This window comes from Diospyros lotus, chromosome 4, assembly GCF_014633365.1.
Source record: "Diospyros lotus cultivar Yz01 chromosome 4, ASM1463336v1, whole genome shotgun sequence".
Lineage (NCBI taxonomy): Eukaryota > Viridiplantae > Streptophyta > Magnoliopsida > Ericales > Ebenaceae > Diospyros > Diospyros lotus.
In genome coordinates, this window is record NC_068341.1 from 44,335,069 (window position 1) to 44,346,979 (window position 11,911).

Consider the following 11,911-nt stretch of genomic DNA (forward strand, 5'->3'; position numbering starts at 1 on the left):
AATGGTCACCGAGAGGCGAGGCGAGATATGGAGTGTGCGGCGATAGTCGGCGGTGAGGCAAGAGATGGAGTGTATAGCGGTAGTCGGCGACGAGGGTGAGAAGCGAGCGACAGTGGCAAAGATGCGTCGATTGAAGGTAAGGGTGAGAGTAAGAGACTCGTCGATGGCGGAGAAGCGAGCAATGATGGCAAAGACGCATTAACTATGAGAGATGCGAGATCGAAGGTGATGGTAAGGGCAAGAGACTCGTCGATGGCAAGAGAGGCTGCGACGATGGAAGAGACGTGTCGACCGTGAAAAGCGAGAGAGGCGAAGACGGTGGCAGAGACGGATGAAGCGGCGGCGGTTGGCCATTGTCAGCGAGTGCACTGAAATGCAATTTAAGGTTTATAAAATTAAACTTAATATTATTTATAGTATATAAATTATAAATTAATTTCACAAACACCCATGTATTTTTTAAAATTACAGTTTACCCTGTGTTTTCTTTTCCTAACTTTTTAAAAAAATACTATTTCTACGTTTCCATTTCGAAATATTTTCCGTTTTTGTTTTCGTGCAACATAATAGGGAAGTTTTCAAGAATGGAATATACAATACTAGCCAAAGCACCTCTATGTAAATGAATGTTTCTTAAAAAATAAATAATAAGAATAATAGATATATTTTTATAAATTAAAAAAAATATTTGAATTATAAATTGAAAAAAATTATCAAGAAAGTTTTAACTATAAAGGGGTGATAGTTTTAGATATTTTAAATTCCTAAAATATTAACAAAATTTATTAATTTGTTATAAAAATTAGTATAAATTTTGAGTGACATAAATAACTCAATAAAGATATAGTTATATTTATTTAATTAAAAGACTGAATTTAAAGGAGCTTTAATTCATTGGAGTTTAGGCTGAAAAGGGTGAAATAATTTTTAGAAAATATTTTTACGGAGATAAAAAAAAATAAAGAATAAAATATAATATTAATTAAAAATATTCGAAATGAGTTGGAGAAGATAGAAATGATGAGAGAGATGCGTGTGGGTAAGAAAGTAAACCCTAAAGCCGAAGCCTAGGGCGCCGCCTCGCGAGGTTCGATCACGACTCTGCGCAAGCAATGGCGAAGAAGGGGAAAGGGAAGGTGAAGAAGCAAAAGCCGGTGACGAGGCAACCACAAGGTAACGTCAAAATCGTCAAGAAGAAACTCAGGAAGAAGAAGAAGCCTCAGAAATACCAAGTTCCAGTCCCAACCAAAGACACCGCGATTCCCATTCAGACCGATTCGGACGAAGACGATGATTCCTCCTCCGGCGAGACCGAGCCCGAGAAGATCCAGAAGCTTCTCGAGCCCTACACCAAGGACCAGCTCATCGACTTCCTCGTCGGCGCCGCCGTGTCCGACACTTCCCTCTTCACGCGCCTCCGCGATGCCGCGGATTGTGACGTATCCCATCGCAAGATCTTCGTGTATGGCCTCGCGTGGGACACAACGCGCGAAACCCTAGTCTCCGCCTTCGAGTCCTACGGCGAGATCGAGGACTGCAACGTCGTCTTCGACCGGGTCACAGGCAAGGCCAAGGGCTACGGCTTCGTCCAGTTCAAGACGAGGCGGGAAGCGACCAAGGCGTTGAAGCAGCCGAGGAAGAAGATCGGGAATCGGGTCGCGTCGTGCCAGTTGGCGTCTATTGGTCCGGTGGCGCCGCCGCCGATCCAGGACACAGGCGGTCGGAAGATTTACGTGAGCAACGTTCAGGCTGATGTAGATCCGGAGAGGTTGAGGGCTTTTTTCGCAAAATTTGGAGAAATCGAGACCGGTCCCCTGGGATTCGATATGCAAACAGGTAAGTCCCGTGGTTTTGCATTGTTTGTGTACAAGAAACAGGAAGCAGCGAGGAAGGCAATTCAGGATCCGTACAAGATGTTTGAGGGTCACCAGTTGCACTGCCAGATGGCGATTGAAGGGAAGAATAAGTCTGGAGGTGCGGCATCCGTGACAACAGCGGTGCAACAGGTGCAGCCTCCGATGATGGCAGCGGCGCAGAATTTGGCTCTGTTCAATCAGAACCCCGGTTTAGTGTATGGTGGATTTCTTGCGAATCCAAATGCTGGTATGCTCGCTGGGGGGATGATAAATCCGATTTCGGCTGGTTTGGGCCGAGGGTTCGTTGGTTCGAGTCAGGTGGGGCAAGTTGTGGGTAGCGCTGGTGGGTCCTATCCATTAAGTAGTGCGACTATGGGTTTAGGGGGTTATAGTGCACCTGGGTCGCAAGGTTTGGGTAATTTAGGTGCGACTCAATCCGTACTTGGCGTGTATGGGTCAAGTGCTACACCAACGCAACAGGGCCTGCAGCACGCGTACCCGAGCTCACAAATTGGACAGATGCCATCAGTTAGAGCTCCTGGTGCTGGTGGGTCTTTCAGTGGGTACCCAACACATATGCGGTACGATCTGATTGCCGTTTGCTCTTTCTATTTCTTTGTTTGTTATCCGGAATTTATGTTTTACGCATTTTTTCTGTTGTTTTTGATAGCTATAGATTATATTGAATTCTTATTGGTTTTCATACATTTTTTTTTTAATTTCTGCATATAATTTTTGTTCACTTTTGAATTTTAGATTTTATGATAACGAATGTAAACATTTGATATTTCCTGATTTTGGTGGGTGAGCCTTGGTTGTTCTAAGGTTTACCCCATTATTTTTGGAAGGTTGTGGGGTTGTGAATCATGGAAACAGCCTTTGGTTGAGTAGGGGTAGGATGCCTTTTCCAACCATTGCAAATTGGGAAGCCTCATGCACTGAGAATGCCCTTCATTTTCCTGATTTTAATTGTTTATGAACTATGTAATTCTACAGGTGCATGATGCTTTGTACGTTCTGTGTGTTTTTTGTCATCTGTAATTTTGATCTTACCTATTATTTTGACCAAAGGTTTGAGAGACCCCGAGTTTATACTTAGTTATGCTGAAATTGATTAGTTAAATGAGATTCTGTTTTTCTTTTAACTTTTCTTTGGATGCTTAGTTTGACCATCTGAACATGGATCCTGCTACTTTAGAGCTACCTATTCTGATATGTAAGTTGAGTTGCGCACATGAGGGCCCGAATGGTTTTTCTTTAATTTCTTCTTCCCTGGAGAATGCCATGTCCAGTATGTAATGATGATTATTTGAGTGTTGAATTTATATTTGGGATATGGAACTATACCTTGTCTTTGTACAAAAGGTGATTTGGCTCTTTAAAATTATTCGTTACATGTGAATTTCTCTCCTGGAAGTAAAACTTTCTCAGTTTAGGTCGTATTTCTTTATCTCATATTCCAATAAATCTTTGCCCATTGTTGGTCAAAGGTGCAAGGTGCATTGAGGCGGAAAGTGCTTGGGGCCTAGGCAAGGGGTGGGATGCCAGGCATGAGCTTCTTGCATGTGAGGTGCATATATATTAGTTGAAACGGAAAAAAGAGAAGTTATACACTTAAATACGTATTTGTTGAGAATAAAAAGAAACAAAAGAATTGAAGAGAAATTGGAAGCAACACAAAAACACAAAGGATGCAGCACTGTGCACGAACAGAAAAATCAAAACAAAACAACAACAGCTGCAAAATAGGTTACGGGAGGATATTCACCTGCCTCTGACAAGCAAGGCAGGTGACCTGAGCATAATCTCACTCGCCTACATGTGCTCCCTTTATGTTGGCATGCGAGGTTCAAGTGCTTCTGAATGCCTGCTTGTGAGAGCTCCAGCTGCCATTCAACGATCTACGTGCATATAGATCACTGGCAGCCTTATCTCTTTCTGATCTACATGTATATACATACATATTGACAGAAAGGATTCCAAGATTTTCACTTAAAAAAGAAGACTTTGGTTTGTCCAAGATTCTCTCTCTCTCTCTCTCTCTCATGACATCGCGGACCTTCCTCTTAAAAAGGTAAAGGAGATCTTTTGACTTCCCATAAAAAGCTGAGACATTCTTTTTGTATTCCGGGTTTTCTTAATTCTTCCAGGGTTTAAAGTCTTTCAGCATAAGGAGCATGGTTTGTAACATAGCTTGAGGTGCACGCCTTATGTTTTAGAGCACCTTTTGAAGGGTGCTGCGACTTGGCCTCAGCTACCTTTGACAACTGTCTTTGCCCCATGAAATAAGCTGAATTCTTGAAAGCTTACTTGTGAATTTATTGAATCTGAAGGGAGATATTTATACAAGGCAAAATATCTACTCTTATCTCCTAGAAAATAGGACCAAATTCAAATTTAGATAGCAGTAACTAATATTCAAAACATACTGGCCTTTATCTTCTGGTTTCAAGCTTGAACCTCTCCCTTGAATCTTAGAGCTTTATCCTATCTTCTAGGCTTCCTTATCTTTTAAATCTTTATCTTATCCAACCATCTTATCTTTCCTTTTCAAACTTGAACACCCAATCTCGTCCAACACCCCACAATACCCAATTTAAATTACTGTGTGTCATATAATCTTCTATATCCTTTTTTAGTTAATATAGGGTATTAGAATCATTAAGGGGAGGCTGCTCATGTGCAATCGGATGGGAAAAGAAAAACAATACAGCAACAATGGGAAATGGAAACCAGTGGTACCAAAAGGGCAGCCTAAACAGACATGGAATACAAAAGAGAGATATAAACCATTGCCACTAAAAAGCTGTACTAAGAAGCCAATAACAGCAATTGAAGAACCAAAAGGTAAGGTTATATTAAAAAATGATAAATATCTAGTTGCATAATCAATGCATGTATCAAAAGAGTAAATAAGAGGCTTTTGATAAAAGGCTAACTATATCACTACTGAGGTGGTAATCTAGTTGTAGGTAGTAAATGTTGGTGAGTTTGGAGCCTTGATTTCAACTCCAGTGAACCTCAGTTCCTTCCCCTAAGTCGTAAGTGATCCTCCACACTGCTTTGTTAGTGTTTAGAGGGTGAAGGGGCTAATGACACCGCTTTGGAAGCGTAGTGGTATTGTTGGACCCATGGACAGCATTTGGTGTTGACCAACTCTATGAATTATAGAACATGGTTGCTTGATGCATCATGGCTAACCTCATAGGTGGAACAAGAAGTTGGGCAAGATTGGTCAACACACATGTTCTCCCTTGGAGGTCTAGTCTTACCCTTTTTATCAAGCAAAAAGAGTGGGGCAACGAGTTGGGTAGGATTTGTCAGCACGCATGGTGTTGCTTGGCCATTCTGTTTTATCCTTTTTAACACCACCACCACCACCAACATATCCAATCTTTATTCCACTATATGGGGTCAGCTACATGAATTCTAGACTTCCATGTATTTATGTCTTTTGTCATATCTTCATTTAGGCCCACACACTTCATATCAAACTTTAATGTTTCTCCCAAAGTCTTCTTGGATTTGCCTCTACCTCTTTTTTTGACTTATTGTTCCATTTCATCAACTCTCCTCACAAAAGCGTCTCTTGGTCTTCTTCTCACATGACCAAACCATCTTAGTCTAGTCTCTCTCATCTTTTCCTTGATTGGCACTACTCTTACCTTATTACGAATAACCTCATTTCTAATTTTATCTTTTCTTGTATGGTCGCACATCCATCTTAGCATCCTCATCTCCGCTACGCTCGTCTTTTGCTCATGTTGGTATTTGACTGCCCAACATTCTAAGCCATACAACAAAACTGTCTTATAGCTGTTCTGTAGAATTTTCCTTTCAGTTTTAATGGGATTTTATCGTCACATAACACTCCTGAATTTCTCCATCTTTTTGAATCAATGATTCCAAATATCTAAAATGGTCTTTTCTTTGTATGATTTGGTCCTCCAATTTTATTATAATATCCTCCACTTTGCATTCTTACTAAATTTACATTCCATATATTTTGTTTTCCTTCTACTTAATTTAAATCCCTTAGATTCTAAATTGTTTCTCCACAATTCAAGCTTAGTGTTCACTCCCTCTTTTGTTTCATCCATCAACACTATGTCATCTACAAATAGCATACACCATGGCATCTCTGTCTGAATGTGTTTAGTGAGTTCATCCATTATTAAAACAAATAATTATGGACTTAGTGCAGAACCTTGATGCAGTCCCATATCGGTGATGGCATACCACGATGTTTATCTTATCTGCATCGTGGATGTCATGAAAGTTAGGTAAAACCTTGCAACATTTTGTAATGCCCTTCCATGAGGCAACCCTATTAAAGCTTTTGACCTCCTTGCTTCATCCCCCCAAAACTTACTCACCTGTGCATCCTACCACACACAAGGTTAATTTGATTCCTGCTGTCATTGGTTTTAGTGGATGGTCATACTGCAGCATGGTTATAATTTTTACTGATCTAATGGCTTGACACCTTTCTCCACTTTTGATTTTTTTTTTTTTTTTAATTTCAACCAGCACTTGCCAATGCTCTATAGTATTGCTTCATTACCTGTTTGCTCTTCTTTTTTTTTTTTATTGAATCTTTTACATCTCTATGGCTTTTACATCTCTATGGCCTGATAAATTCTTGTAATTTATTTGGCAGTGAGCACTTTAAAAGGATACTTGAAGCTGCTCCCATGTTATTATTTGCCCCCAAAAGTCCCCTTGTTGAATTTCTTTATGCAAGAACTTACTATAAAACATGGGTCAGAACCTGTACCACAGATTATTTATAATCGCCTATTATGTGACCTGTAACTAGTGTGTTAAGTGATTAAATTATTCATCCTTTAAGAAACACAAGTTTGCTGTCTAACTTGAAAGTCCTACTCCATTGAGATAATCTTTTCATTTATATTCAATTCCTCTCATGCAGCTGATTTAGAATTTTGTTGTTACCCTTTACATACATCGGCTCCTTACTTGCAGATGAAATGCAGCTCAGCTTGTTGAACGTGTTCACTATTGGAGAATGTTATCTATGGCATACTCTAGGCTAACTGCATGGTACTGGACGTTGCAATTTCAGAGAGAAACTTTCAAGTGATTTATTTTTGTAATTCTTAGTTCCTACTGAGCAAGCTTAATGATAGCTTGGCTGACAGTCTGTCATTAGCCTCCTCGTATGGGTTTGAAGATATTTTGGATGTTCTTTATGATATTTTGATCTTTCTTAATTTTAGATACTCTTTTTTTTTTTTTAAATTAAGTTGGTTATTTTCCTTTCAAAAGGTGAGCTTTATGTCTGCTGATGTATTTTGCTTCCTCTGGCATCCCCCTTTCTCCTTCTAGTATATATATGTGTACAATATGGTCTTGCTCTTTGATTATCACAGAGGAATTTCGTTTTCCATTTGATATTCATTATTTCTCTTTCTGGATTTCATGTTTTATTGTTTTGTTTGCATCAGGCACAGCTTTTTTAATTTATATTTTTCTGAAGTACTTGTTTTTTAATGTATTTTTATTATTATTAGTTCTGAAAATGAAATTTTCCATATTTACAGGATACAACTTTCTTGGTGATCCATTTTTATTGCTTTGCTAACTGAACTGTTAGGTTACTGGACGGTTTTGAATGCTTTTCTGTTGAGATGTTTTGGTTGTGAAAAATTCATATGATTCCATCAACTCCCATGTGCCCATCTTGCTTTTATGCGGCAAGTGATTTTCTAAAGAGAGCACTTCATGTTTCAGGCTTATCTCTTGTGCTTTAATTGCCACAGATGGCTTTACTATCAGTAATACTATTAGTTTCTACTTTAATTACTACTAAAGTTATTTTATTTAAAATCAAATAATTGATGCTCATTTTAAATGCTAATGGTAGTTTCGATGTTCACAGGATACTACGTGCGATACTATTAGTTTAATCATATTTTTTGGTGTCCGCTGCAAATCATGCTTGCAGCCTGGCCATTTGATATATGGATGACTGATTATGTGTAAAAGAAAATGCAAAGAAGAGCCATAGTAGTAGTTAGTTATGGAATTCTTCTCGAGTGAACTAAAATTCCTACTACTTAAGGTTGATAAATAGTGTGCTACATGGCTTTTTTTTTAAAGAGAATCTACCACCTTTTTTGTTTTGGTTTAAAAAAAATAATTTCTAGTTATAAGTTATATCCATGTCTTCTATATTGTGATTATACTGAAATTGTTGTTGGTGAATTTTGGAGCTGTATACATTCTTTGGTAGCAACCGTAGCATACTGTTGTGGCATAATTACTGAAGCTTCACAATATTTACTTGTTTACCTAATTTTACTTTTTTCTAATCAAAAGAACGTAGCTGGCATTTGTTTGTTTAATAAATAATTAAATACAATTCAGATATGCTTGGGCAGTTGGGTTAATATTTGGTACTTATTGCTTCTTTCTGACTAGTAAGGCATCTTGCATCTCTTTTAGATATCTTTGCATATATTTATCTTTTTATATATCCTAAAGGTTAATGGGCATTTTAGGGATAGTTGTTTTGGATCAATTTCAATCCGTTCTTTTTATTCTTTTGACATTTATTTCTCTTCTTTGCTTTCTTTTGATCCCAAGGATTGATCAAAGTGGAGGTATGGGAGAGTCCTTTTATGATGTTGATGCATTTTCAATGGCTTACAGAAATGAATTGGTATTAAATTGTTTCCTTGATTTTAAAGATATAGGCTGGGCTATTTTTGGAGTGCTTAGAAGTTTAAGGTTTTCAAGTGTCTGACCTCTAGTTCTTTTAGACGTGTGCTGACAGATTGTTTTTAGAGGATAAGAGGCAATCAAATATGATAATCGTGCATCCAAGTCATATTGGTGAAAAGGGAACTTTCGGTATATATATACTGGTCATACATTTTATGGGATTAGTCAACAGATAATCTCATACTGAATTGCTGTGCCAACAAAGTGGTAGTGGTTGTGGAGCACTACGAGTCTTAGAAGTTCAAGGTTTTTTTTTTTAGGTTATTGTTGGGATGTGCGTGGAAGTCATGAACTCAGCATTACAAGTGTGATCTCCCCTTGCTTTTTGCCGAGGAAGGAAGGCAGTCAAGTGCTTCTGTTACGCTCATATTGGCATTGGCTTTGCCTTATTAAAGGTGACTTAATGTGCATTATCTATTGATAGTGTGACTTTTTTGTATTTCAATATATATTAAGCGTTCTGCACATTGTTTTAGATACAAGTGCATAAAGAATGCTCACATGTAGCCGAGCAGGTATTGATCTATTCCAAAAAAGTTTGTGTACGACTTTGTCTATTTGTCATGTATGTGCTCATGTTGATAAATTTAAAGATTATTGTTAAGTCATGCTGATATTGACTACCGTCACCTTAATGCCTTAATTCTGTGACCATCATTCCGTTTTTATGTGGCTGAGTGGTAGAAAAAGAATTACAATTTCAGATTGAAATGTTTCATAGAGAATAAGAAAGATGTCAGTACATTGTATATAGATATTGATGTCCATCAGTTAAATTGTCTCGGAGGCCTTTGTTTATTCACATTGTAAAGTTTATGAGGAGAATCTTTTGTGGTAATAGGATTTCAGGTGTCCTGCATTCAATGTGGTGTCTGCAGTTTTTGGGTATATTATTATGACATGGCTATGTTATATTGTTGAAGAGTTGACAGCGTTTCTTGCTAGTACAGAGGTCTAGTGACAGTGCATGATAAATCGGAATTTTGCTACTTGGGAGGCATCTGCTTCTCTCCTTCAATTAGCAACATGTGAAGGGTAAGCTTCTCCTGCCTCAGCACCTGCTAGTCTGGAAGCGCTATTTCTTAACATTACCGTTTGGGTTCATATCTTTGATTTTGTTCAAAAAATACATTGCTAAAGTTGATTTTTATTTTTTAAGTTGTACTTCAAAACTCCTAGAAAAGCAGGAAAGTCTCATCCTAATTGATAAAGTTGAACAATGTTCAACATTAAATCATGTTTATATTTAGTTTCCATTTAATTTATCTATGGAGGTTAGGAATATTCTCTCTTTTGTTGTGATAAAATTGTATTTCGACAAAGAAAAAGAAAACGATTTATTCTTAATGAGCGGAAGCCTCAACCTATAATGGTGAGATGACGCTTGGTATGTTGTTAACTGACTGACTAGTGTTGTAAGTTTGATTGGATAAGGTAAAATGGGCAGATGACATTGTTCATATCCGAGGATGGATTCATCAGAGGTAAACACTTTCTCCCCTTTAATTTGGGTTCTTTTATTAGCTTTATATTTTGATTTAATTCATAAAATTTAGATTAAACATCAGAATGAATCATTTTGATTTTGAATGGGTTCTTTCACGTGGAATATTTTTTCCATGAAAGAAATGCGAGCTGCATCAAATTTTAATATGATATTTCTGTCAGGAACTCAGCAACAAGAACTCTTCCTATTAAACATGGAGCATTAGGAATTCAAGTGTAGGTGGCTTGTAATTAGATTGTGATACCACATTAGCATGAGAACATGGTATCACTATTGCATTTAAGTATTTTCCCAACCTGAAGGGAAGTGAGACAGTTAAAATGTGAGATTGAACTCAGAAGCACATTGCCACTATTATGGATATAAACCCCCAATATTTAAAATACTATTGGAGGTTCCAAACAATATAATATCATATTTATATTTAATAATGACCGGGCGAGGTCATTATAAGATCAAGCAATTTCCCAGTAATGTTGCCGAAAAACATTTTGTTGACTTGTTGTAAAAAAAGGTTTCAAATGCTCATTCCATTTTCTATTTTCAATATCTTCCAACTCCATTGTTCACATAAAATGAGTCAATTAGCCGTCTAAAGGAGAGTTACCCTCCCTAAAAACACCGCGATATACAAAGCATCATTTTAATTCCGGTGAAAGGTTATAGTATCGTGCCTTCCTTAGTATTAAGTTACTATAGTGTTTTTTATTTTATTTTTTTTCGGATGGAAGAAAGGATCGTAGAAACTTAATCTTAGGAAGGCAGGATAGAATCTTGATCATCTCCAGGTAAATTCTAAATTTGAATATCTTTTATGAAAAGTCTAACTCTTTCTTCAAGGGCCTTTGCAGCTAAGGGAATACCGCCACACTTCTCACTTCCTTCCCGATGGCCACGAGATTTGGACTTTATTCATTTTTTGGGTCCAAATTTGGGTTTACTTAAATAACCAGCAATCATCTTTTAGCAAATGTGACAAACAATGAGGTGGAAGTGTCGCGTAATCAGTGCAACATTTTTTGGACAAGTAATAATGACGGAAGTTCCTCTAGATCCATATCCATTTTGATTATCAATTCACACATTGTCTAACGTAATCACGTATATTTCTCCCTTCAATTGAAAGTCCCTGTTGTCTAGCAATTCTATCAAATTTCTTTTTATCTGTTTAATTTTCTTCCTAATTTTGTAATAAAACATGAGGTTTTGTTCTCTTTGCTGTTTTAAACTTATTTTGAATTTTTAGTTTTTCGAACACTAAAAGCCTTTTTTTTTTTTTTTATAAACGTATTTTAAAAAATAAAAAAAAAATTATAAAAAAAATTCAAAATAACATTCGTTATTTTGAGTTTTCAATCCAAACTAACTAAAAACACCCAAAGTATTGAAAATACAAAAAACTCCAGCCCTGCCCCGCACTCGCCCCTACCCCCACTTGCACAGACCCATATCTCTCATCTATCTCCTATATTCTCTTCATTTTGTTTTCCTTTTCTAGCCATCGACAATCACTGCCATCGTCGTCGATTGCACCCCCTATCGCTACCGTGACTAATGTCATTGACCCATCCCCCATCGCCACCATGACCAGTGCTTTTGACTAGTCTCTATCTCCATCGAGACCATTGCCATCAATCGCCCCCTAGCTAGTTGTTGGTTTTGTCTACTCTTTCATCTCTTCTCTTTACTCTTGCTAAATTTAAGGAAATTTGACCGTTGAATCTTTTTGATTTTTGGGTATGTAGATCGATGGGCCATTGGGGGTCAAGTGGTTGCCTCTAATCGGCGGTGGTCGCCAGCG

At 37.6% G+C, this 11,911-nt stretch overlaps 1 protein-coding gene across 18 annotated transcripts; it reads left to right on the forward strand.

The window, feature by feature from the left end:
* The first annotated feature begins 1,018 nt into the window (after positions 1-1,018).
* LOC127799993 (RNA-binding protein P-like) lies at positions 1,019-11,229 on the forward strand. 18 transcript variants are annotated; one of them, XR_008022708.1, is made up of 5 exons: positions 1,019-2,437; positions 8,864-8,998; positions 9,080-9,118; positions 9,554-9,638; positions 10,038-11,229. XR_008022708.1 is itself a non-coding variant. In XM_052334340.1 (2 exons), exons 1-2 carry the CDS (start codon positions 1,113-1,115, stop codon positions 8,892-8,894), a joined length of 1,356 nt encoding a protein of 451 aa, XP_052190300.1. In that variant the 5' UTR covers positions 1,019-1,112; the 3' UTR covers positions 8,895-11,229. The 18 variants fall into 18 exon arrangements, 2 of the variants coding, with proteins under 2 accessions (XP_052190300.1, XP_052190301.1); XR_008022700.1 differs by having other exon boundaries at positions 8,864-9,638; positions 10,038-10,087; positions 10,272-11,229; XR_008022707.1 differs by having other exon boundaries at positions 8,864-9,118; positions 9,527-9,638.
* The last annotated feature ends 682 nt before the right edge of the window (positions 11,230-11,911 follow it).

Excerpts from the sequence above, each read along its gene's own strand:
- LOC127799993 (XM_052334340.1), top strand. The coding sequence starts at position 1,113 with ATGGCGAAGAAGGGGAAAGGGAAGGTGAAGAAGCAAAAGCCGGTGACG. Across the intron at positions 2,438-8,863 it reads GGGTACCCAACACATATGCG|GTTATTGTTGGGATGTGCGT; the intron begins GTACGATCTGAT and ends TTTTTTTTTTAG.